The 27,890-nt window shown below is 42.9% G+C and overlaps 1 protein-coding gene across 2 annotated transcripts in view; it reads left to right on the top strand.

The window, feature by feature from the left end:
- CDH4 (cadherin 4) overlaps positions 1–27,890 on the top strand; it is a 410,612-nt gene that overhangs the window by 315,984 nt on the left and 66,738 nt on the right. For both annotated transcript variants that reach the window (XM_052683909.1, XM_052683910.1), the window contains 3 exons: positions 7,321–7,476; positions 13,773–13,917; positions 27,309–27,481. In XM_052683909.1, the coding sequence (XP_052539869.1) occupies positions 7,321–7,476; positions 13,773–13,917; positions 27,309–27,481 (474 nt within the window). The remainder of the gene's footprint in view (positions 1–7,320; positions 7,477–13,772; positions 13,918–27,308; positions 27,482–27,890) is intronic.

Raw genomic sequence — 27,890 nt, 5'->3', positions numbered from 1 at the left:
GTGCAGCCCTCATCCTGTAGCTTCATTTCTTTCTCTAATGCAGGCTGCGTCATCAGGTACATCAGCAATTGAAGGGAAAGGCTGAACAAGCCCAGAGGAGCTGTGGTTGCCTTATCCCTGGAGGCACTGAATACCAGGCCAGGCAGCTTGTTCTGATGGGTGGCAATTCTGCCCATGGCAGGGAGTTGGAACTGGATTATATTCAAGGTCCCTTCCAACCTAAGCCATTCTGTAATTCTCAGTTCTATGGAAGCTTTAATATATTTGACATACTAGTCTTAGTCTGTTTTATCATCAAAATAAATACATTATCAATCATTTTGTGCACGTTTCACTGGAGGAAAATAGAGCCTGACATGAAAAGCATCCAGCCATTAGAATAAAACAAGTAGTTTGTAGTTTGGATTTTGTAGTTTGGCTTTGGATTCATATTCTATAAAAGCAGAGGAAGAAACTTAATCTCCTGGATAACAATAATGGTGGTAGCTAACTACTGATCAAAGCTCCTGTAGAACAGCATTTATCACAGTGCATTTCAACCATGGAAAAAGTGGGCACTGAGTCTAAACGTAGTCCTTGGTTCTGTCCCTGTGACATAAGGAGAGGGAAAACGACTTATTCCAGGAAATTTGATGTATGCTGTGTTCAGGATAAGGGGACGCATTTTCTTCTGCAGTTGTTTTGCTGTGCTGTTCCTTTGGCTTTGTTAGATCAGATACAGTGCTTTTAGAAAGCTGCATGTGAGATGGAACCAGCTCCAGCTGAGGGAAGGGAGAAACCCACAGTTGTAAATGTGTCCGGCATTTCCATCCTTTCTTTCTTTGCCAATAGACTTCTCTTCCTACCTAACCTTGTTTGCAAATAGTGCCAGCAGGGGAAATGTAGTTCAATTGAGAGTAGTTCTGTCTGGCAGTGGATACAGACTTGCAGGCTGCTATTGAGCCCAGTGCTGCAGTAAATGGAAGTATTCTTTTTAGCCCAACATGTAACTGCTCTTACCATGCCATCCTCTTTGCAAGGTGCAGAATAGATGGTTTTCTCTGAAGACATTTCAGAGAAACTTTAGTTGTCTTTTTTATCTTTCTAGCAGGAGACTTGGGATCATTGGCAGGTCTGGTAAAAGGAGACGGGAGTTAATTATTTCTTCGATCTGGTTGGGTCTCCAAATCTATCTTGATTTTTCCCTGTCTATTTTACTCTTGCATGTATTCATTGAAACCAAATGTGGTTCAGTAAGCAATATGCAGTAATTTCTTTGGAAAAAGCAGGGGTAGAGATGTGTCTATTTGGGTCTATCTAAGATCTATTTGACTTTTGAAACAACTGTGAAATAAGAGGTAAGAACTTTTATACAAATTACTCTTAAACATATTGCAGATTCGGTTAAAAATAAATAAGTCAGTCCTTAGCAGAGATTTCAATAAGCAGTAAGAGTAGCTGAATTAAAATATTTCCACTAAAATTAATGAGCCAATCCTGGAATGCTTAGACTGACTCTTAAGTGTGCTCATTTAAAGACGTTGAATATGTTTGCCTGTCTGAATTTCTATGGAGCATTTTGAATGCATGACAGATTATAGTTTTCAATTATTTTAATTTGGTTTTCTTAATGGGGAAAATAGCTAAGAGCTTAATAATAAAAGGCACTCATTGCTTATCATTTACATTATTTTATGTGGTCATTAATAATTATAATGGATTTTATAAAACAAAAAAATCAGGCCCAAGTCTCCCCAGATCATGTCAATGCAAATGTTGCATAGTATTTTATGGGAGATTTGGGAAATGAAGTCTTTTTAAAGGATATCCTTAACACAGTATCTCTTTAGAGCCACTTGAAGAACTTTAAAGGAAATTTACTTTTTCGCCTGCTCTGGAGGTGGAAATGCCACAGATTGTATAATCTGCCTGCTGTAGTTCTCTAGACACATTCCCAGCTGCAGACATATACCATCACTGGGTGACAGGCAGATCCCAGACCGTGCACAGCTCAGTGAAACCCACTGGTGATTTAAGAAGGGACCTAGTGAGTGCACTGTGTAATTTGAATGCCTGTACATACACCAGAAGGCATTGGGTCACCAGCGTACTTCTGTGTGGGGCTTGACTGTTTGGTAAGTAAATATTCAGGAGGCCGAGTGTTAATTCCCATAAACTGAGAGGAGAAGCAAGCAGCAATGTCCTGGGTCCCTGCTCTTATGTGGAAATGGCTGGGTGATATATCTTCAGATTTACTTGAGCAGTGTATTTAGACTGTAGCTTGGTTCTTGCTATGGTACAATAAAAATGCCAACATCAGGTTTGATTTTACTAATCCACACGTGATCATGTGCTGCCCAGTTAACTCAAAGGTCTTAAAACTCCAAGACAGTTGTGTGTTTCTAGGTGTGGGGAGCATATAAGTAGGTTAGTTTGCTTGTTGCTGGAGGCTGTGAAAAATGAAGCCCTACTAAGGTTGCTTTGTGTACTTACATCATTCTCTTCACTGCAGTTGCGTGCAAGCTCTTGCTTTTGCTGTTTTACTTAAATTTGGTCCCAACCTGCCACTGGTAGTGGTTTGAGAACTGTAGAAAGGTTGTGGGTGTCCAGAAGAGAGGAATAAATACAAGATTGTTCCTATCCTTTAAATGTAGCTTGTTACATGCAGGAGTGCTGTTGGCGCTGCCCTCTCTGTAGGCTCAGAATCCTCCCTTGTTCAGCATTTCCCTCCATGTCCACTTTCCTAGCCCTCCAGGCATAGAATCATGGAATCAAATAATCATGGACATTGGAAAAGACCTCTAAGATCCCCAAGCCCCATCCAGCCCATCATGCCCACTGCCCACATCTCTCGTGCCAATCTCCATGATTCCTGAACATTTCCAGGCATGGCAACCTCACCACCTCCCTGAAAAGAAATTTTTCCCAATACCCAACCTGATATCCCCATTCTTACTCTAAGCAACCTCTGCTGTGCCACTTTTCTCTCTCATTTTTCTTGTCAGTGTCATGCTCCAAAACCCGAGCAATTTACAGACTCCCTGGAGCCCTCCAACATGCTGACCGTGCAGCTCTCAGTGCCCCTCATTCTTTGCAGTTCTCCCTGTCACTCAGAAGGTTTGTGCATTCTGCACCCTGCAGTGAGGGGTGGCAAGTGCTGGAGCACAGGGCGGCTACAGATCAGCAGGAGCCAAACAGAGGGATAAAATCTGGTACCTCTGAGGAGCTCCTCAGTGGAAATTGAACTTGCCAGTAAAACTTGTGAAAACAGTTGAGCTCCACGTTAAATCCTGGCAGAGATGCACAAACGTTAAGATTCTATCTGCAAAGGAGGGATGCAATCCTGTGTCACAATCTGGCAGCTTTTCAAGCCCATCTAAATGTGACATTGCTACAAAGCAGAAAGCCAGTTCTGAAAGGCTTAGCTCTGTCTTATCTCAAGATCTACAATGTTCATTTTCACACACATTAGTTATTATATCTAAACCTCTAGTGGAAAATACCCATCTGTGAAATTATGCTGATTTCTCCTGTTTCTGGGATTACTCTGTAGAAGTGAGAGCTCTGTCAGAGTCCTGGCATTCTGTTTCTCATTTGCAAGCTTTGACCACTGCCCCTGGCCTCAAATTTGGCTGGGAAATCAGTCTGGGAGCTCAGACCCTATAGCCCATGCGTGGCCATCCAGCTTTGAGGCTGTGGGTGCAAGTGGTCTGTCTGTATCCATCAGCGTAGGTGTGCTCTCTTCATCCCAAGGTTCTTGCATGGAAAGTCTCACCTGTGCTCCGGAGATGCAGTAAGATCAGGAGATTGCATCATCCACCATAAACTGCCTTTCTGTTTGGGGCATTTTCCCTCACCAGTGTAGCAATCTAATCTGAGCTCCATCCCAAAGGGCTCTTTTAGAAAGTAAAAGCAGCTTTACAAGCAAATTTCTTGATGACATTTACCAAGCATCTTCATTCACCCTGCTCCCATCAGGAGATGCAGCGTTGTGCCATGCCTGGTGCTGGACTTCGAAGCACTGAGGGTTCCCTGAGCAAAAAACATGTAACTACAGCAAAGGAAAACCATCCTTCTGCCATCTGCTTTATAACCCAGAAACCCGCATAGCTACTGACTGCATTATAAAATGAAACATAAATGAATAAAATTCATGTGTGTGTTCTGCAGTCGGAGTGTTATAATATGGATATGTTACCATCTTCTCACTTCCCAAGCATAAATGAATGAAAAAGCAACTCTCTCCTGAGCTTGTAAATTCCCCCAGCCAGTAATTTTTTTCTTCTGACCTAGTGAATTCCTTGGGAATAGAGATTTATTATTATTATTATTATTATTATTATTATTATTATTATTATTATTATTATTATAAACTGCTTCAGTAACGGTTCCAACAAAAGAAGTAAACCTTACATTGTATTCAGATAATGTTCTTAACTTCTCAACAAGATTTACTAAATTGCACCCTGGGAATTATGCAAATGAAACTTTTGGTCAAAATGTTACAGGATTACTGTTAAAAAATTCCTTTTTTTTTTTTTTTTTTTTTTTTAATCTCATTAAAAGCACTAAAATTACATGTTCCAATATAAGAGCGTGCCTTTTTGCGATGAATATCTCCCTGGTAGTAATATGTGCTATGCTTCATTGTCAGTGGTCTTTCCAACTTTCCATGGCAAGCACTGCTTGTACATATTCTCTGAACACTTCACATCCTTGTACTCTTAATGGAAGTGGAGCTAAGCGCAGGTAAAAGGCAAACCATTGTAGTATGTTGGCAATTAGCAATGAATAATGAGTCATTGCTGAATATTTGCAATGTATTTCCCTGTCTTTGTTTTGCTCAATACAGTATAATCATCTCATGGATTTTGTCATAGCATAATTGAGTAAGTTGTGTGGGTCTTATGATATATTTCATCTCACAGATCTGCAGTGATTTACATACAGACAGCTTAGACCCTATTAATGCTAATAAAGTGCTGCAAGGACATCCTATAGCATGCACTTTATTAAACTGTACATAGCTTTCTTAGAGAGCTTCTGTTTATCTGTGTTTCCTGAAAATAAAATATAGTGCCTTTAGCACTAAATATTTAAATCCAGCCTCTTTTTCCATGTTTCTGTCTCTCTCTATGCATTTCTAATGCTTCTATCACAGTGGGATCGGGGTACTGTATGCAACAGGAAATAGAGCATAAAAACGTCCATGAAGAACTGGCAGACGCCCCTCTTCTGTGATTCAGGTTAAAATTGCTTCCATTTCAGTTCTTGAAGGGAGGCTGGTTTGGTGTTTGGTGCTTGTGCTCTAGTCATGGCTGTAGCTGAGCTGAATTGGGGTTGGGTCTGTGCCTGAGGAGCCCCTCCTGGCTTCTGTGTTTCAGTGAGCAAAAAGGCAGCAAATGTGCAGACACCCTGATGCAGGTACACTGATGGTGATGGGCACACAGCTATGTGGCCTGAGTTACCTTTTTCTGTTCTTTCTTCTTAATTTCAGAGATGGAAACCCCACACTGACTCAACGCCACAAACGTGGCTTCCTACGTTTTCACTTACCTTGAGCCTGACCTCCTGACTTGAGTTATTCATTTGCACAGACATTCACATAAATCCCATTTCCAGCCCTGCCTACCTGACGGGGTGAGAGCTGAGCTTCTAAAAATGGGCACTGCAGACTTCAGTTACTGAGCTGAGGGGCCATTTGCCGTCATTAAAACCACAGTTGTGCAAGCAAAGCTAAGCTTAGGTTTAATATACTCTTCTTCACCCATGGATTTGCTAATGAAAATTGGATTCCTGCCTGACTGCTTGGGTCCCTATTACAAATACCCACTGGGCACACACAGACCTGCATAAACGGTGGTGTGAGGCACGAGGGCACTTTCTCTGTGTCCCCAGTACCTGTTCTAAGTGATGACACCAGTGCAAGCCCTATCAGTTTTTCTTGGTGCTAATAGCCTAAAGAAGCAGTGAATCCTGTAGAGAAAGACAGATGAAACTGTCTGTATTCCCTGACCTTCAGCTCCAGCAGTGTGGGTGCAGCACGAATCAATCCTCACGGTGCCGAGCAATAACTGACATCATTAGCTGTTGGCAGCAGCAGACTGCTCAATGGAGGCAGTGCGAAGAAACGAGTGTACAAACTTGGTAACGATCAGGACAAAGGCATCAAAGGAGATGCTTGGAGATGCTTGTTGGCGATCTGGTGTCTTCTGCACCAACGTCCAGCACACTGTGTAGGAGAGGAGGAAATAGCAATGGGTGATGTGTGGAAGGAGTGCGAGAGCAGCCCACGGCACATCCCAACCCCTTGCTGCTGGGGAAGGCACCTCTGCTTCCCACTCTGGGGCCTCCTGCCCCCTGCTGAGCCCCTTCAAGGCAGCTGCCAGAGCGGATATGTTGACATGCACTCACTCACAAGATTTCCATTACCTTCTCACTACTTTGTTGTATTCATAGACCTGTTTGAGGAAAAAGATGCACTGCCTTATGCTGCCAGAATGGTTTGTGGTGGTGCGGGGGGTGGTAATTTATTTGTACCTTGCACTTTGTTTCAGGAATAGTCATGGTGTTGCAAGAACTTCTTTCAGCATTTGATCAGAAAATTAAATTTCAGCTTAAAGAGATAGTCAGGGTTGCTAGGACAACATATTAACCTCGCTTTTTTATTTTCTTGTCTCTATATCCAAGGTATGTGCAATTCGTCATGCTGTATTTGATTTGTTATGTGCTTCTCAAGGTATGGGAGGGAAGGAGTTTCAAAAGCAATGTGCCAGACGCACCTTTCCTCAACAAACGGGCAAATGGGCAAATGATAACGTCCTACCAGGCATTCCCAGCCTCCCTCCTCCATCCTGCAGGGCTGGACAAGGCAGGAACAAGGAGTTTGGCTCTATGAATGTCGTGGGAACATTTGTGTGCACAGTTACATGAACTGAGAACAGGATGGAGGGGACAGCAGGGAGTATTTCTGAAAGTGGTGAATAGCTGTGAGGTGTTGGCTGTAACTGAACAATCTGGGCACTTTCAGGAGCTTATGGTTTCAATAGCAAGTAAACGGCATTTTTTATGCATATATATTCTCCCACTTCTAAGGCAAAAAGTCAGAATTTCAATGATTCCTAGAGGATCATCATGAATAAAAGAGGAGAAAAAATAACAAAATATGTGGAAGAAAGTTTTCCTGGCTTTTTCCCAAATCTTCGGCATACAGCTCGAGTTCCTTGTCAAAATTGACAGCGGTTTTACATTTATGCAGATTCCAGGCTCGGATCTTTAAAGTTGTTTAAACATCCATATGGCTTTTGTCCAAAGCTTATTGACGTTTGTTGTTCCATCCAGATTCGTTCCGATAAGGACAAAGAGATCCATATCAGGTACAGCATCACCGGAGTGGGAGCCGACCAGCCGCCAATGGAAGTCTTCAGCATTGACCCTGTGTCTGGGAGGATGTATGTGACCCGCCCGATGGACAGAGAGGAAAGAGCCTCCTACCATGTGAGCACGATACACCAAGGGGAAAAAAGACAGTTGGGGGTTTATCTAGGTTTGCAGGCTCTATCAGCCACGCCAGTGCAAAGCAGCCTTAAACCAATGTCCTTTTCCAGCACAGAGCCACCCATTTCTTTATAGTGGTGCAACTGCACACTGCTTATTAAATCCATGCAGATTTATCTGCGGACTGAACCCCTCAAAACCGTGCGAAACCATCCGCAACATTAGCATGTCTTGGGAAACTGCTAATTTAGGAATCATTACTGCAGCTAAACATGCAATAATTGGCATCGTCATTTTTCATTTTAAATTACTAGGAGATGTTCAGGCAGTATGATGGGGGTGTGTCAGATAGGTTTTTAAATATGCAGATAGGCTAATATTAAATACGAGGGAATTAATTAAGATTAATTACTCTCAAAAGTGCTGCCTTTCACTACCCTAGTTCTTAAAATGCTCTACCTGCAATATGCTTTGAGTGTAATTGGTCGTTATGTTGTGATATAAATCACAGTCTGTACATTACATGGTGTAATTGCACAGAGGACACGGCCCCACAAATTGCTTTAAAAAAGTGTTGCACCTCACATGATGGCTCTGCAAAATTTCAAATGCTTTCTGCATCTACGCTTTAGTTGTCTCCCAGAGAGGCTGTAATAGGTCGTTTCATGGATTGCTTTATATCAGCAGTAGCCACATCTGTGGGCATCATAACAGCCCTTCCCAGGGATGCTATGATGTCAATGATGAAATATGGGTCACTTGCACTGACACCATCCCCAACTGCTCCATCAGAGACACACATTCTTTCAGCTTTATCAGGTGTCCAGTTAACCATGTTGACACACCTTTGGGACTGGGGTGAGAGGACAAAGAAATAGATTGCCTCTTCAGCTGGGTGGAAAAAGATTTCTCCTGGGTGAAGGGGAGTCTGAAGGGGAGTTATTTTATCCTCTGTGAACGTGAACAATTATTTTGTTTGTGGTGCCTGTGAAAATATGAAGGGAAATCATTTTGGAAAAGGAATATTTGAGATGATACTGTGTGTGTCATCTCATCATTGTTGATATTGTTTCAGCGGTGCTGGATTATTATAAAATGATGTAGTTGGTAAAACTATGCACACATAAATGCTTTAGATGGAGTCTGTATGATGTCTAGTAATGGACACTCTAAGTCAAAAAATGTGCTGAAAAAGATTTCCTTGCAGTAAAAGCTTGTGCAGTGCCCTAATAACAAAATTAACCTGAGAGTTTCAAGGAACTCAGCAGACTGAATTGTCACCTCTGTGAATGGTGCACACCACTGGAATTCCAGCCCTCCTGTTCTTTACAGAAACCTTGATCTGGCAGCTCCAAGCACGAGTAAAAGATTCACTCTCTGAAGGTTACAGGAACATACAGGTTATGGAGAGTGGATTGCTGATAAATATGTTATGAAAGCTTACAGACAAGAATAGTGAGTGATAGAAAATCTTTTTAGCAGAACAATGGAAGATGATAGAGATCATTTCAGTCACGGCTGTAAACAATTTTTAGATCCCTTAGCCTCAGTAGAAATTGATTGATGATTTATTGAATCATCAATTGTTCATTTAATAATCCCTTACAAAGCGTTTATAAATACATCATCTTCAAAGCAGTGATCAGAACACTGGTACAGAGTTCATAGAGCAGGAATGGACCATCATGGAAGCTGGAAATATGGGGCCAGCCTCCAGAATGAATATCCAGCTCCGAGCTTTGGCTGTTCCAGTTTTGGTGAAGACAGTGAATGTTCACCATTTCAGACAGCCCAGCCACTCAGTGAAAAGCAAAAGCAGACCTGGAACTCATACTGAGCGCCAGAAAGCAGGGACTCAGGGCTGACCATCTTTGTGTTGGTTTGACACCTGCTATGGGGTTTTCCTGAGCTCTGTTGGATGCTCTGAGCCTGACCCCAGGCTGCACAAGGCCAGCAGTGGGACTGCACTGCCCAGAGCCAGGAGAGTCCAGCATTCTGCACTCCCGAGCTGAACGTCTGCTCGGTGCCTCTGTTACTGCTGAGTGTTGTTCTTGCTGCATTCATTTCCAGGTGACCTAAAATCTAATTATAAAAAAAGAAAAAAAAAAAATTGCAAGTGTTTGTGAGCCTACAGCTGAAGAGTTCTTTTTCATTAACTCCTACATTCGTAACACGTTTTTTCTTATTATCTGTTTTGCTTTGGGATGACCATTTTTTAAATACTATTTTAATTCTCCCTACGCTTAGCAAGACATTCATCTGATGGAACCTACCTTTTCCCTAAGGTGAAATGGATGCTTTCTCATTAGTTCTATAGCAGAACTTCCCTATAGTTTTTCATGAGCTTCTCAGGACATGCTCCGTGTGATGCATGCAGGGATGGCTGTACCTCTGGGGCTCGTCGTGTCTGCCAGGTGACTCCACAGCAGGGCTGCAGTGCCAGTGGCCACGAGTTCAGCCCTATGTGGGCCTCAGCTGTTTTCTCCTCTGCACTACAAAGCAATGCACAAGCTCTCTAGGGACCTTGCAGACATCCCAGATGCAATGCCAGCTGTAAACATGGTCAGGAAGGTGTGCTGGAGCTGCATGTGAGGGAGCACAGCTTCACGGCATGCTCCTGGTGTGAGCCCCAGCCCAACTCCTTCTGCTACCATCTGTGCTGGGTTCTGGTTGTCTCTGCATCTCCTGCAGGCAGCCCTTCATGGTTATTGCTGCCCACTAAGACTCTGCATGCAGCCACCTTACATAACTGCGTTCCCAAAGCCCTTTTTTCACTGGTGACAGAACTAGTGACTTCAAATGGCTTTCCTGATCCAGACAGCAGTTTCATATCAAGCTGCAGTTGGCCAGTCCTAGGGATAGTAAATCAGCATTTTCTTTTCCAATGCATTTTGCATTTTGTGTGTAAAAGCCATTAACAACATTGTCACGTCAGTAAGTCATCACTGCTTCTGGTATGCAAGTAATGTGCATTGTGGAGGAACTCAGAAGCAAGTCCTCAGCCAGTCCCAGACACATGTGTATGCCTTCAGAATGAGACCCATGACATCATGTCTGGGATGGCTGCAGCAGGACAGGTTAGTTGCAGTCTGAGAAGGAGTTATTTGCGGTGCAAGGAGACAAAAGAGATGAGTCAAAATTCAGGGATGCAGGAGCTAATTCCAATATTTTTAACTCAGTTCTAGTGAGTAATGCCAGCCATTTGTGTCACAAAGCCCTAATTTGCACTTTTAATCACAATTAAGAGCATACAAATTAGTCATGACATTGTATGCTCATTGCTTAGAGTCTCTGTCACTGATTGATAATGTATATTTGTATTAGTAGTATTAGTGCATAAGTAATACTCATATTTAACACAATTCACTGTGTTGACTTTGACTAACTACCTTCAGATACCACCAGCCTCCAGTGTAATCAATAATCATGATACTGAATCATTTGTATGCCAACAGCCATGTTTACACGGCAGACTGTCAGTGGAAAAACCGCAGAGACCTGTGGTGGCTGCTGCAGAATATGATAGCAACAATTGTCAGACTTTCAAACAGTATTTGTTAAGGAATATGGAGCCCACTCTTTGGTTGGTGCATGGTGGAAGTCCCTGCCCTTTCCAGTACTGGTTTTTCCAGCTCTAGGTGATGTCTGTGCCTGACTGAGGGCAGTCATCATCTTTTGTGCCTCGCCCACTGCCATTCACAATGAAGGAGCATTCACGTGCATCTGCTCTCCATCCCATCCATCCTTCTTCTCCCAAAGCACCCACTGGGCACACCTGATCTGCTGAGAGCTGCAGTACACTCACACTGTGCCTTGCACAAATGAGTCTTGTTTTCTCATCTGAAGAATGACTCCAGAACAAAGCGTGGTTCTGTGGCTTGAGGAAGTGGGATGAGCACAAGGAGTAGGGTTAGAGGGATGGGGAGAGGAGGACTTAAGGAAGGCAGTATCTGATCTCCCTTGGAGGTACAGTGAGTTTTCCAGTGAACAGACTGCCCCGTTGAGTCCATTTCCTTTACCTTCTTCTTCTGGGAGTGGTCTCTAATGAGGAACAATATCTAATGAGGAAGAGCTCCCATTGAGCTGAGCTTAGATACAACGCTCTGTCTCAAGCATCTCTTGTCCCTCAGCTGCAGTAGACACAGACCACAGAAGAAGAGCAGTGTTTTGTGAAAGATTACAGATATGTGACCACAAAGAACTGTTAAAAAGCTGTGCAGAGAGAAAACTCGTGGAAATGCAGGAGAATGCCCATGTACCCAGGCACTGCCCTCCTCCCATAGCTCAGCCCCATCCTGGCTCTGTGCTGGCTCACTGCAGGCAGGTGAGGATCCCCTGTCTCACTGAGTCTTCTTTCCACTGAGCGCAGGTAGCAGCACTCCAGTCATAGATATGTGTGCTCAGTGAGTGCAACAAGCAGAGACACACGCATTGCTGAAAAATTCCTAACTCCTGGAGATTTCAAACAAAAGCTCTCAAATGTAATTAAAAATTTGCAGGGGGAAGTCAGATCTGAGGGGGAAGATATCAGCCTTGCTCTCTGCTTTATCTCTGAATGGAGCCATTTCCGCTCCTGGAAATACAGCAAGAAGCGGCCCAGTGCTGCCTCAGTTTGAAGATAATAACTTTAATTTTAGCTCCGAATTACTTTTTTTCAAAGGCAATCTGACCTTTGACTTGTAAAGTTATTGAATTGCTACTTCTGACACGATGAAGGATAGCTCAACAGGTGGGAGTCAAAGCAGTTTATATTCAGGCAAGGAATACAGATATTAAGACCTTTACATATCGAGAAATACAAATGGTATATCCTGCATTGAAAGCAAAGTCAGACTTCTTCAGTCACTAAAGAAAAAGTGCTTCTTAACTTCCTTTAAAGAATGTTTTTTGTTCAGCCTATTTCACATAGCAGTTTGTTCTCTTTGCTTGATTAAATGTTAATCCAGTCTATCATAGCAGCGTGCAGTTTCTTTTGTTAAGCTCTGGACTTCTGAACACTACACATAAAGGAGAAAGTGGTGCCAATAACGAGCACAGGGAGAGCGAGAGCTGCAGCCAGCACTAATACAATTAGTGTGTGTATTTGTCACGCTTCAGAGGAGGTGGAGACCTCTGTGCACGGGAGCTCCCATGCTGCAGCACCCAATGCCTGAAGTGGGGAGCACAGGCCCCATTGCTTGCCCATCACAAGGTGTTAGGGAAGAAGCACACAGTGTGCTCACCAGAGGTGGGTTTTAGGGTCCCCTGTCCACAAGTATTCAAGCAAGGAGGGGTGGCAAGGACTGCAGCACCGTGCTGCGGTACCTCCAGTGCCCACCTATGGGCTGCGGAGCTCTTTCTCTGCTTGTCTCCTTTTTCTGGAGGCTGACGGCAACATTCAGCGTGTGCACCATTTAGAGTAGCCATCTGTTCCCTTGAATGAGCAAGCTATCCATTTTCTTCACCTGGTTACTGATTGTTCCAGTCTAATGTTGATTGCTTTGTTTTATTAATTACTCATTTTGACATGCTGTAGCTGTCCCTTTTGTTCAGAAAACAGATGCTCTTGTTTTCCAGCATTATTACTGATGGTTATTGCTAATAAGATAAAGCTGCAGTTCCACTTTAGCTGAGGACTTAACACTGTGGCTCCGGTTATTGTAATGCTTCACCACTGATATTTTAGTTAAGCCTGTGAAAATATTTCATCCTTAAGTGCCATGGGGGCTCCTAGCATTTGAAGGAAAGGGACTGTTCTTACGTCTTTTGGTACATAGAGCAATGGGGTCGGTTGACGTTGCTGCTCCTAGAGACTATGATTAAAGTAAGAATAAACAATACTAATGCCCTTCTGGAATCTCTCCACTTATTAATCCCTGTTATTGTGGGTATGAAAGGCTGCAGGTTCCCATAAGAAGCCTCTCAAGTCAATCTCATTTCCTCACTATGTTTGGAAATAAGCAAAATTTGCTCTTCAGATTGTCAGACTAGGTTCAGCACATCTCAAAAATTAGAGCAGAGCGGTCTATTAGCAGTGAAGGGCATGGCATCACTGCACCAGCGTCTAAGTGTTTCCACTGACAATATTTTAAAATATTGTTTCAATATTATGTTAAGCTTTGAAAAAGCATGCATGTCTAGAGTTCAGATGGAAACCACATCGCTGCTTTCTCCTGGAATTACTTTCCCACTCAGTTCAATTGTGAGAAAGTATTTATGAGGCAAAGTCAATTCTTTCTCTATGAGGCAAAGTGTGGTTTCTCATTCTGCAACAAATCCAATTGCTGATATTATGCTTTCATTGTGCTTATTCCCAGCTCCGGGCTCATGCAGTGGATATGAATGGAAACAAGGTGGAGAATCCTATTGACCTTTACATCTATGTGATTGATATGAATGACAACAGACCGGAGTTTATAAACCAAGTCTATAATGGATCTGTTGATGAAGGCTCTAAACCAGGTACAGTTTAAAAAATAGTCTTAAAGTTATCACAAGCTTTCAAACATTAATCTTGCCTTGGTGGCTTTGCCTCCTCTTGAAATATGGGGAATGGAGGAGAGCTTTTCTTTTGCTGGCTCTTTTGCTGAAGACTGATGGAGATGAGAACAATTCAGCTGATATCTATTTCTCCTGGTGCAGGAGAAAGTGCAAACTCGGGTTAGAGTTAGATCCTGGTAGTCCCTTCTTAGATGTGGATTTTGCAAAAGCATCGGCTTTGGGAAGTAATGCTTTGTATTGCCTTTCTCATATGCTCATTGCAGGTATGCAGTGCCATTATTCCAAATACAAGTATGGAAGGCAAATCCAACCTTTTCCTGACCCTATGACTGAAGTGTTAAATACCCAACTCCTTGCTGTTTAATCTAGTTGTTTACAAGCTCAGTATCATGGAACTGCTGTCTCATGTGGGACTTGATGCAGCCCTGTTGGTGGGAACCATAGAATCGCAATTGCTTGAGCTAGAAGGGATCTGTAAAGTTCACCTAGCCGTGCTCATGGGGTCCCTCTGAGATTGCCAGGTCTTCTGGCAATTCTGTGAGAATGGGGGAAAATTTGGAAAAATCAGAAGCAGATGTTCTGAAAAATGATGAGTGAAAAGTTAGCAAAAGTATAAGCTGTACACAGTGTGCGAGTGATGATTTTTATACAAATATGCTTTTATCTTTGGAAAATGCAGTTGTACGGATCATTAATGCCTCTTTTCCCTGATGCTGTTGAGCAGTTAAGTGCAGCAGAACTATGCGGTTTCTGATGTGGTAACCAGGGTTGCTTTACCTTGTTGCTGAACATAACTGGTATGGTACTGTCACCGGTACTTTTGTAAGTCGCCTGAAATCAGACTGAGGCTTTTTCCAAGGTAAATGGAGGCTGAGCTGGGGGTTAGGCACCACATGGCTCTGTTTGGTGTCAGCGAACATCCGTCATGGCTCCTCCATTGCCGGAGGTGTCACTGAGAACTCTGCAGCAGCCGCTGCTTCTAACAAGGTGAATCGCAGCTGTGATCGATCGTCTTGCCATGCTGTGAGGCACAGGCTGTGATGGTGACACGTTCTGGGAACTATGTGTGACAGTACTTCTGAGGAACAGAGGGGTGCAGCGTCCTTATCAGTGTGCTTTGGGGTGAGGTGCAGGTGTTGATGCAAACCCTGCTCTTGCGAGGTGAGCGAGCAGTCCCCTGGCAGCTCATTCTGATGCTGTCTTCCAGGAGGACTTCTCCTCCTTTCCTTTGAAAGCCACTTTGCAGCATATCAAGGTTGGAAGATTAATATATTTCCGTAGCGAGTCAAAATCCTTACATCTTACTCTAGGACAAATCAATATTCAAAGTGTTCCCAGATGTTTTAACTAACTGTGCTCATTTGTGTGAAGGAAGCGGCAAATTGCATCCTCTTCTTGTTTGAAATCCAGATAAGCCTTTGAGCTATTAAATCAGAATAGGATACCTTTGCCTACAAAATGGTTGTGCCTCTGCTTCCAGCAGTGATTGTGGTGTTCTGTATCCCAGACTGGAGTGTTTGCCTTTAAGGCAGGTAGGTAGAAAGCAATCTGTTTTTATTCAAAAGCAATTACATTTGTCTTTGATGTATTTGTTTTTTCCTCCCCTTTCCCATTTAATCGGTATTCTTTTAAAGTTTTATATTAGTATTGAATTTCTGTTCCTTGCTTTTATAAATCCACCTGGGAATTCAGGTATCCGAGGTCTTCATTCCATGTACCTGGCAATAAACATGATGTTATGTCTTTGAGAAAATGACAGAGAGGTTAGATACTGTCTGTGGAAGTCTGCATGCTCCTCATTTACCTCAAATATATGTATCTCTGTTCTGTGCAGACACAAGTCTAAGCAATATATTTTGCTAAACATAGATCTTGCAGAGATTTGGAAGCTTCTTTATAGTTCAAGTTGATTCAGAATATTGTAACAACTAAGGAGGTTCAAAAGCAGCCTTTGGAAAGGAAAAACAGGGACCCAGAATTTGTGGCCATGGCTGACAAATGAAAGACACTGGATACTCTTAGAGCTAACAGCAAAACTTGTTCAATATTGATTCAGTAGTAAGTTACATATGCCTCTATATATTTGTATATGTGAGTATATCCATGTATAAAGTGGAGATCTGCTTCAAGCAAACCAAAAAATCTTATTATATGATATAGGAGTTCAGCATTCATTTTCCACTATTTATTGGTATTGAACTGTGCCTGAGGACTGAAAATGCTTCCCTGGACATCCTGTGCGACTGTTATTTCTCACATCCTCCATATGCCCATTTATAATGGCCTGTGATTAAAAATGCAGCTTTCCTCAATTGCCGTAGTATCTGTAATGTTCTTAATAAATTTGAGCACCTTTTATGAGAAAAGTAAATGTAATGTTACTATCCCAAACAAACGCTGACTCTGTGGGCAGCTAGTGTGAGCAGCCTATGTCTGCTTGAAGTCAGTAGGAATTTTGCCCAGATTTTAAAAAAAGGAAATGGGACATATGGAGCTCGAACTCTACCCATGAACATTTCCCAGAGCAAGGCCATCACAGATAAGCTGTTGAACACAGACTGAGCGGGGCACGGTGACCTTGAGCTGGAGGGAATGCCCCCGCAAGGCTGCTTGGCAGGGTCAATGGAGCCCATCGCATTTAAGAGGAAGAGAGGCCCTGCAGTGCCATCACGGGGCGAAGCAACAGCATCTGGCATAGGGTCCTGTGGGCAGAACAGTGCCTCCAGAGGATGCTGCAGCCTGATCCCCTTGTGCAGCTGGGATGCGGAGAGCTGGAGGAGAGCATCCTGCCTGTGGGATGGCTACAAAGCATGCCTGGCTATTGCAGGGCTGGGAGGGTGGCCAAGTAAGGTGTAAGACGTAAGACTGCTCTCTCTGCATTGAATAAGGCAAAAGGAGGTAGTGTGAACCAAGAAAATGGGAATGCAGGAAGGATGGTGCATTCCAGCCTGTGGAGTGGTGCTGCTGGGCACTTTGCTTCCCATGGAAGGAGCAGGTTTGTTTTAGACTACGAGACAAACAGCCTTCACAAGGGACTGTCTGAGAGCTGGAGTGCTGGCAGCAGTGTGGAGTTCTGGGGCAGCAGCAGGGCTTGTGACCCAGCGCTGCTCAGCCCTCAGCCTCCCGAGCTCCCAGGAGCTCTGCAGCATGTGAGTCACCTTGAAGCAACCCTTGACAGGAATAGAAAAGAAATCATCAAGGATTATTAATTATAATAGGTTGTTGGTGCTGGTTAAGATTATAATAACTTAATTGAAGTAGTGTCTGACACCAGAGCACAGTGCTCTCAATAAAAAATTCTCCGTAGTGTGAATGCATGCGTTGCAGCCTGCCCTATGTAAATCCTTCAGTGTGTGCTGGCTCTTAAACTGCACTGCATTTCTTTTTCCTTTTTTGATACTCTCTGAAACATGTTAATGTATTTCTGGTTTATCTTGCCTAAGGTCATGCAGCTGGACAGCTTAAATGTGTAAATGTGGGCTCTTCCAGAAATGCAAAGCAGGAATAGCAACGCTAAAGGATTCTCTTTTTCACATGACCATCTTTCTTCCTTTCTCTCTTTCCCCCACAAGTTGTTTTGATTTAACGAGCCACTGTTTGAAAGTGTATCTTAAAAGGCCATGTTTTACTCATATTGAATAATGTTCTGCCTCTTTGAACTTTGCCTATATATGAAGAACACAGCCAAGTTTTAAAAATGCAGCTGCAAGCTAGAGCTGAAATCCCCCTGGTCCCTCTGGTAGCCTTAATCAGCAAAGTTCTCCCGGAGCTACCCAAGCTGCCTTTCAAGCACTGATAAAGCGAGACGGCTCACACAGCCTGGGTTCCTGCTGCCCTTTCAAAGCCCATGGCTCTGCACAGGTTTGGGGTGGGCTTTTCCCTCTGTTCAACCCCAATTACTGCCTGCCAGGAGCCCCGTGCTGTAGCAATACGCCCAGCCCTCAGCCTCCCAGGGGTGTCCCAGAGAAGAGGAGTGATGCTTTACAACAGTTTGGTTTCAGAGTGATTTAGTATGGGAGTGTTTAACTTTTAGAGTGGGAAAAAAAAAAAAAAAAAAGGAATTTAGTCACAAAACAAAAATGTGGAGAAAAATTACTTTGGTCACTGCAGAAGCTCAGTTTTAATATAGCCAACACAAAAAGTACCTTATGGTGGGGTGGGGATGTCTTACTTTAGTGAAGTATTCTGTTCTGAAAAGGTCAATGTGAAATGGTCTGCAGTGACTCAAATGCTTTGCTCTGGGTTGTATCTATTTTGTTTTAACAGTGAGGTTGTCAAAAATTAACGCATCTCTCCAAAACCATTTGTTCCTGTCAGATTGGCCTTTTCCATTCCCATTCATCCTTTCCAGTTCACTGACTCCATAGATGCATCTCGGTCCCTTCCAAGTCAGTAGCACAAGTCCAAGCTGTAGTTTTGGCCAACTCTTTCTATCTTATGGTTTTGTGTGGGCAGGATGGTTTATTCTGGTGGTGTGAAGGTATGTTAAAAATGGACAGTCTCCCAACATAAAGGGAAATCAGTATTTCCAACATGAAAATATGTTGTAATTTGAAATTTTCCTGTCTGCTCTTGATTTCATGGGACTCTGACACAGTAATTGTTGATAATGTGCCCTGTGAAAAATGAAATCGCTGGGAGTCAAATCTATATGTGGCAAATTGTGTTTAAGGTATCTCATAAAAATAAGCAGTATATTTAAAAACAAAACAAAACAAAACAGGATTTTAAAAGTCAATTATTCTATTAGTGTCCCAGTTTGTTTATTTTATATCTATGCTAGCAGAGATTCCCTTAGAGATTAACACCATGGGCTAATGCGCAGATGGGGCCAGAAACTTGAAAGTCATCTGAATATTAAGAATTTAAATCTTTAGCCTCAGTGATTTGAACAGAAAGCCAATTATGAGGCTGAATTAGTTTTCAAATTAAACTGCAATTTAAAGCTTGTGAAATTAATCTTTTAAAGCATAAAGTTGCACGTGTGTATATATATTCATGCGAAGAATCTGGATTCTACATCTGTAGCTCCCTCCTCTTTCCCATCCTGATAATTAGAACAGAGGCACGGGGTGTCCTGCAGGTTGTTTCCAGTGAAAAACCAGGGCGGGTGCTGCTGGGTGGTGTGAGAGGAAAGGAAAGCATCGGTGCCTGAGATCAGAGAGGCAGCTTTGGTTTTAGAAATGAATGCGGCAGCGAGTGAAGACCCCTTTCTTCTATTGTGCATCATTACAGCAACGTCACTGTGCTGCCTGTCTTTATAATGTTTAGTATTCTTTTACCAGCATGGAGGTAGGTGTTGGTACGCTGTGCTGAGGACAGCTCAGGCTGAGCAAAGCACCTGGGTACGTTTGCAGAGCGCTGCCAGCTGTGGGCATCGCACAGGACCAGGTGCGTTTTCCTGCTGATGTCACTAAAAGCTAGAAATAATGCAAATGCCATATACTAGAGAGACCATGTGCAGAAAAACGTTTTAAGTGCCAGAGTTTCTTCAAATCTTCCCAGAGCTCCTCACAGTTCGGGTGCATCACTTCTGGGCTCATCACCCAAGTATACGCATCAATGCAGTGCCGCCCTGTGCCGTGCTAGTCTGGTCCTTGCATTTCATGTGCAATTATAAACACACCTTTGTCCAGCCCAGCTCTTTTCTCTCACAGATTGCATGTGAAGTTGGGATACGCAATATTCTTTTTTTAAGTTCTTTTGCTCAGCCAAGCACAATTTTGAGAGATTGTTTTTCTGCACACACGCCGTGGTGCTTCCCATTTTGTTTCGAGGTGAGTGGTTATGAAATCTGTGCTCTTCTTAATTTCCTTTTCAGAAGTATCTAGTCCCAATAGCAAGGAAGTGAATTACAGGGATGTAAGTGAGAATAAAACGCCGGTGGTTTAACCCTCCAGAAAAGATGGCTGGGTTGATATAAGGAAAAGTAGAAATCACATTCTGAGGCCTCTCCTGAAGAGAGTTACAACACTGTAGGAGTTCACTCTCCGCTACTTTTTAATCAGCAGTTGCAAATAATACGGTGTTATATGCATACTCTGTATTTATTTTATTTCATAATATAGAATCACAGAATGGTTGGAACTGGAGGGGCCCCTTAAAGCCCAATCTCCCTGCAATGAACAGGGACACCTACAGCAGTCAATCAGCTGCTCAGAGCCCCATCCAGCAATATATATATTACCACAAAGCAAGTGATGTACAGATGCACTTAATACAAGAGAACAGGAACAAGAATTATAAGTGATCAGGAATTGCAAGAGGCAAAGCCGTTCAGCCTGTGATAACACAATTCCAGTGCTTTAGGTGTTCAGGTGTCCGGGAGTACAGGTGCAGATGTACCTGTACACTGTTCTTCCTTTCAGTGTGTTGAACACAAGTGTAGTTTCCACCAGTCTGTGAACATTCACCACAGCTGGCCTGTTGAGGAACTGTGTTAGGAGTCTGTACAGCTCTTACTCTCAGTCAAAATCCCAGGGCTGAACTCAAGCATTGTGTCAAGTCCACTTACCTGTGCTTTTGGCTGGGCATGTGACCCAGCCCAGCTTGCTGCTGCTGGTCCGAATATCTCATCCCAAGTTGTGTTTGCTCCATTTTTTGAATATGCCTGTTGGAATGGAGAGGGTTCTGCAGAGGCTCGGCTGAGCAGAGGTTCATCCATTTATGCAATCAGAGCAGTTTGCTCAGAGGCTCAGTGTGCTTTCCGTGAAGGTTTGCTTCTGTTACTCTCTGCAGTGCACGGGGTCTCGCTGTGCTGCAGTGCAGGAGCCGTTTGCCAATCTGGCCGTGCCCGTGTGCACTGCATTTGGTGCATCTCTCCATTGTCTCTCCGGAGATATTTGCTTTCTTTTTAATGATAAGAAGGTTTTACTGGGTGACAGCAGACGCATCAGCTGGCTCAGCCATCTCTGCAGCCCCTCTTGCTCTCTTTACTCTCATTAGGCCAACTCTTGAATTGTTTGAGGCTGAGGATCTGATGTCTCCACTAATTAGGAAGTGGCATCCTTTATGAATTAGGTTAGCTGCTTGAAAGGTCAAAAATTGCCAGTGATTACAAAAATAATGGTGGAAGAGAATGACAGCAGCATCCGTTGTGACTGAAGAAATATCATTTAAAAGGAAAGTGCTGTTTCTATTTAGTTTTCCATCCAGAGTGTGTGGGATGCAGTTTAATTTAAGTATATTTGCAATTTATTATATCTGCAGTAGAGTTTCAGGCACATGTCATCTTGATGTCTTGCATACATCGCACACATTCCTATTTACCTATATATGACTCCACTGAGCACCTTTGATGAGTCAGCTCCTCATTTTTCACTCGAAGCCTTTAACAATAAATATGTGAAAGTGCTTCAAATCACCTATTGAACACATTTATTCTCACTTGAGGATGCAGGTTTGTTTGCTGAGACGTTTTATTCTTTGACACTACAGCAGTTCTCCAAATACTGCTCAAAAATCCATTCTTATGACAAGGAAAATTCTGCCCTGAGGAGCTCTGTGCTGTACTGGATAGAGTGCTGCTGGCCCCCAAGATGCATGCCTGGAGGCAGTGTCTGTCCTTCATTGAGAAGGGAAGAGCCTCATCTGTTGGTTTGTTGTGTTGTTTTTTTTTTTTTCAGTTAAAAATACAAATTGCACGGGGCCACTTAGGCCTGCTTTTTAGTAAGAAAATAACACTTCATGTTGGGAAGCCGTGTGTAAGTTTTTGTGTGTAGCTCTGTGCTTAGACGACTTGCTCAGGATCCCATAGCCCTGCTCACCACTTTGGTGCTGCGGTGTCTTAACGTGCGTGGAGTCATGCAATGGGTGAAGTGCTCCCGTTGCGAGCAGTGCCACAAGATCCCATCCTCAGTGGGGGAGGAAGCAGTGCCAGGAAATTCTTTTGAATTGAAAACTGCATTTTTAGAAGTGCTGTAAATTTTACACTACTGTTCGGTACTTAATTTTCCTATCAACAATTACCATCTTCTTGCTGTCTGGCATAGGATGCAGAGTATTCACTAAGTAAGCTTTCTGATACAGGGAAAAAAAATTAGGAGGAAGGGGAGGTTTCCATTAGTACAAAGCCATTATTAACTTGGGTTAATGAAGATCTAATGTAATATGGCCATCACCACATGTCTGCACATAATGATTCAATCCTTTTCTATGGGGGAATGATTAAATTAAGTATCTTGTAGGTCAGAATTAGACTGAGAAGGTTAACTAACCTTGAATGATTCTGCAACCATTTACCAGCCATTAAAAACATAAATTGTAAGATAAAGCTCAACAGAGAATCAGCGTTATCAGTAAAACAAATGGATGAATTTTTAGCTTTTCTGTTTATATCACAGGAGTAGACAGAGAGGATTATGTATTTTTATAGTAGCATGTAGTATAAAGGGTGAAGTGAAAGAGTTTTTTGTCTTTTTTCTATTTGGATTCCTGGTAAGTGCCCATTAGCTCTTTCTTTTAACATGCATTAAATCTAACTAATGGATATCAAACCAGCTTAGAAAAATGGTAATTACAAAGCAGTTGTAACAAAGACTTTGGAAGCACAACTGCGCTGAGACATTGTCTGAATGCCTTAAAACCATGAAAGCCCCGACTTTATGGAGAAATGCAGTTGTGTGGATGGGAGAGCAGAGATTGCAGGCACAGTGATGGGAATCAGCAGATTTTGGCATGCTTTGGGAGCAGAAAGAATCACCCTGACTCTCACATTCCAGAGTGATTCTGGGGAGACATTTGTTTACGACTGCATTGCTCATATAGATACAGGGCAGCTGTCTTCCTTGTTTTCTTCCTTTTTTTTTTAATTTACAAACACACAGAGATCAAATGAGATACAGTGAACATAAAATCCTTTTTTAGTCTTTTACAAGCAGATGCAATTAATTTTAAGATCGATAAAACTGAAGATACTGGTAAAAACGATCTGTTTGCTTCCATCACCCTGCATTCTGCAAGGTATTACTTTGCCTACCCGGTAGAAAGCTTGATTAATCTAATGGGAATATTTTCCATTATGGGTGCTTTCAAGCATCTCTCTTGTTTCTTGTCTGTTGTTAGACTGAAACAAAAGTATCTCATTTGAAAAAATATTATCTGGAGATGGCAGTCTCTGGGAAATAAAAATGAATGTGTTGTGAAGTTCAGATTCTTGGGATCTTGCATTTTGTTGATAGATCTCCTTCATCGTGCCATACATTAATTTTAACTCAGGTGATATATGAACTTGGCACATTAGTTAATGAAAAGCTAATGCACAGTAATCTTGTCATCACTAGCTGTGCATGATAATTCAATCTGCTCCTCAGAAGAGCTGTTCAACATGCAACAAATTTGATTTAATAGTGACATGATGTACTAGGTTAGGTATTTCATTTAACATACCATGCGCCTGATTTGATGAGAAATGCTTCCCTTTCAACAGGTTATCTACCTGAGTTAGCAGGCCAGGCGTGGGGGTTAATGCAGTTACATCAAACACCGTCTGCCTTGGTGTTTGTTATTTGGTACACAGCACAGACTTGGGCACATTCTTGAGTTTTGGCACTTCATGCATTCATTTAATGTTGTCAGCTTGCTTGTAGGGAGGATGTAAGCATGTCTGCTCCTTCAGAGCCAAAATTAAAGCTGATAATTCTTCCACACACTGGAGGCATGAAGACCCTCTCTCCCCATTTGTACAGCTCTCTTTTGGCTCCATCAGGCCAATGTTCACTAGGGCCTGAAAGGGCTGATGCAGTGTCCCTGGTTTGTGGTAACTGCTGCCAGTCTCTACTTGGGCAGCATATTTAAAGGATATGTACTTAATGCTTTGATTTCTGCAAATGCACGCTCACACTCTACAGCTGGATCAAGCAGTCTGTACATTGCTTAGGATTTTTTTCATTTAAATCCTAACAATCTGAGCCTCAGTTCTCCAGTGTGTAGGAAATGTACGGTCTGCCACTGTTCGTTTGCCTCATTTGTGCAGTAATAGAGGCTGTCTATGAGAGTGTATTTCCTTTATTTTAATATAAAGTATATGAAGATATATCTCCATGCATAGGATATAGAAACACGTCATTATTTACTATAGAGTGGGTAAATCATCACCAACCACCTTACTGTAGTGGGAGACTTTTTATGGCACCCAGAAGATGTTTGGCACTGTAGCAGTATATATCAGCAGCACTCTGCTGAATATTCTTGTACACAGATATATGTTTATGCCACTCACTGCAGCATGGCAGTACGTAAAGGATACATTTTACTTAAAGACAGAACAAATGCACAGAAGTCTGAGCAGGATGTTGGTGGTGAGCGCAAGTCGGAGCAGCTGGCCCCCTGGGAACACTGCTTGGGAATGGCTCTCTGCAAAGGCATGAGGAGATGCCATCAGGCTGCTGCCCTTAGGTCAGCACAGCCAGGTGGGAAATGCCTGCGTGCAGGAACCTGAATGGATGGATCAACTCTTCCCAGCCGCCACACAGTCTGCAGAAAGAAAGGAGTCAATTGCAACTGGTTTCCAGCAGACTGTGGCCAGACAACTCGCCCCGGGGGGCAGCGGAGAGCTGGGGAAGGAAGAACTGCTATATTTCCATCATGTGCTGCAGAGTGCTGCAGCTATGCAGGGCCCTTTGCAGAGGATGCTTTATTAAGTTACAAGTTAGTAATTAATGCCAAGTTCCTCTCTTTATTTTCTCTGTGGTTGAGTTTCATAAGGGAAATTAAAGAAATGAGATGGAGAGGAAGCAGATTGCCACTTGAAATACAGCTCCCTGGTGCTCCGCTCATGACTTTAGAGACATTTGTCCGGTCTCTTCTCCCTTTATGGAGATGTAGGTCAAATGCTGCTGAAAGACTCGTTTGTTTTGGAGCAGATGTGCTCGATCCAGTGGTCAAAATGCAGCATGGCAGAAAAGGTCAGGGAAAGAGTGAAGGACACCCAATGTGTGTACGTGTGCCTCATTCATAGCAGAGCTACCATCAGGTCACCCCATGTCCACCACCACTGCACCCCCTTTGCCAGGCTGGGAACCCACCACCTCCCTCATGTCCTGGTTTGTTTTGGAAACTGTGGTGCAGACTGAGAAATCCTTCCAGAACAGTGGGGTGTATTCAACTGAACCCCCCAAAAAACAATAACTTTTCTTTCTGAGCTGCACTAGAACAGAATCACAAAATACCACCTGTTGTCTGGAGTACATCCCAAGACTGCATATGTCCTAAAATAGATTGTGTTTTCCTCTTCCACTTCTGCTTTCATTAGCCCCAGGCTTTGACATTCTGTTCAGAGATATTTTCTGTATAGAATGCATTAAGATAACATATATCTCAAATCAAACATCTCTTCATTCAGCATATTTCCTATTTAAATTTCTCCTGTACATTTAGCCTGTACCTATCTAAGGAATGGCTTTTTTATTTGTATCAGTTGGCTCATGATAACTGGTTTTGCAAAAGAGCAAAAGAAAAGAATGCTTGAAGAGAAAGGAGAAAAGAGAAAATCCTTTGCTTGCACAGCCTTGTTTCAATTCAGTGTTCCTTCGGTCTCCTGAAGTTCGTTGATTGGGATAATATTAATGATGTTGAATAGTTTGTTTTCATTTCACAAATGTGAATCAGGATTAGTGCAGAAAGATAGAATGTATTCATCATTAGAATTTGCCTTACACATTCATTTATTTTTTAATCTATAATTCTTATTGAAGTAAAAAAAAACTCTCAGGGATATGTATTACCACAGAAAACAAAAAGAGCCCTGATAGATGGAAAAAGTTCAGCAAAGAATTTTCCACATTGCTAAAACACAAACTTAGGAAGCCACTTCTTGCTAATGCTGAAAAGCATTGTTTTCCCAGACTGGGGGAAGATGCTGGGAGGTTACTCGCATGCTGAATGTCTTCAGAACACCTGACTAGGCTACAGATTCGAGTGCGCTGCAGCCATTGATTAGAGCTGCTGATTTACAGCATGGGGTAGCTCTTTTAATTCTCTTGCAAACAGATACAAGCTCCCTAGCTCTTTGGGCTCTCCCTGAGCTGGAAACTGGTTAATTTTGTGACCACGCTGGGCTTGTTAGATCAGACATGATGCAATACTGATGTAGCTGTACAGCCTCCAGTTTGCCAGTGGCTCACGTCTATCAGAGCTGAAAGAGCTCGGCTTGTTGTTGCAAAACACATAGCTGTGTCTTGAGCCCAAGTTCTTGTTGGGACAACTTTGCATCTCCTCGAGTTTGACACGCTCATAACATGTCGCATCCTGTTTAGGGCTCTCAAATGAGCAGTGTTCACATGGTAAATTCCATCTCTCTATTGATGCTGTTTGTTTCTGATGGTCATTAAACAAGGCTATGTCTGGTTTCTCTGTCTCTCTTTGCCTCCCACTCCTCCTCTCCAGGTCTCATATGTTAGATTCATACACTGTTGCAGATTGCTTTTTGCAAGCAGCATGCATCTGCCCTTTCAGTCTTTCTCTCCAACCAACATAACAAGTGTAAAGCTGGGCCCTATGAGCTCTGGGGGGTCACAGGACCATGCAGCTGCAGGAGTCCATCCAATCAAGTAACATCTTTTACCCTCATAATTACAATTTCCCACTTTAACAAAACACCCTGCTGCCAAACTCCAGTGATAATGAGTCTGTCAGTGCATCAGCGCACTCCCAACTGTATCTAGAAATGATTTTTTTTTTTTGCAAGGCAAATGAAGACACTGATGATTAGCAAGAAACGAACCAATGATTCAATACATCACTGGCCACACATACCAAATCATTGATTTTCCATCCTGCTGGGCAGCAGCTGTTCCATTTGCTCAGCAGAAATGTTTTCTTTCTCTGGAAGGAGCTAGAAGGATGGACGTTTCTCCCAAACAGGAGGCAGCAGAAGGTTGTTTGCTACACTGGGCCTATTTGTGGGGTCCTGTACGTTGATGGGGTCCTTCTGAAGCTGCTGAGAACTCTAACAGGCTTTCTGCTGTTAAACTCTGGAAATACTTTTGAATGCCTGTGAATGCAATGATTGGTAGATGGAAAAAAATCTCCTAGGAGAATCTATATGAAATTGCAGGACAAAAAAAAAATGCTGCCCTAAGACTCACAATCACTGAAAGAATTAGAAGTTAATCATTGATATCCCCATGTACCTTCTTTCTGTATATCAGCTACATGTAATCAGTCTCCTTGCAGATCATCTAGTCTCAGCACTGTTGCTATTTTCGTATTCCTCACCTTGTCTAGACTGAAATGGGACGTGGTCTCCCTGCATTTCTGAGTAAAACGCACACCCCTGAGTCTATGGGACTGCAATCTGCTGTGGGATATCTGCAACGAGATAATCCTGACATTTTGTCTTCTCCTGTTCCAAGGTACCTACGTGATGACAGTGACTGCGAATGACGCTGATGACAGCACCACGGCGAACGGGATGGTGAGATACCGAATCGTGACTCAGACCCCCCAGAGCCCATCGCAGAACATGTTCACCATTAACAGTGAGACAGGAGATATCGTCACCGTGGCTGCTGGCCTCGACAGGGAGGTGAGTTTGAACACCGCCACACCGAGTTCCCAGTTGTATCTCGAATTCAAACCCTACAGAAGTTGGAGTTGCAGTGTGGAGTTCACAGTCTTTGCTTCTGCAGTGACTGTGGTGCGTGGTGGCTTTGGTTGTCTTAATCCATAGTGGTCGATGAAACTCTGGGAGAGTCTTCCAACTCAGGGTCTGGTATTTACCTTGTGTAACAGTGCACCACTCAAAGATGTAGAAAATCCAGAAGGAACAGAGAGATGAATAAATTGGCATTTATCCTCCTTCTGTCATGGAAAAGATAAAGTGGTATATGTCTATAGCCCTTTCTAGACCTATCTTGCTTAACTCTGTTTATATTATCTTTGGAAGCAGTTACACAGCCTGTATTCCACACACTTGGCATGTTTCATGATGGCAT

Source organism: Tympanuchus pallidicinctus, unplaced genomic scaffold (genome assembly GCF_026119805.1).
Source record: "Tympanuchus pallidicinctus isolate F22 unplaced genomic scaffold, pur_lepc_1.0 scaffold20, whole genome shotgun sequence".
NCBI lineage: Eukaryota > Metazoa > Chordata > Aves > Galliformes > Phasianidae > Tympanuchus > Tympanuchus pallidicinctus.
The sequence above is the reverse complement of the archived record's forward strand: the minus strand, read 5'-3'. Positions and strand labels throughout refer to the sequence as shown.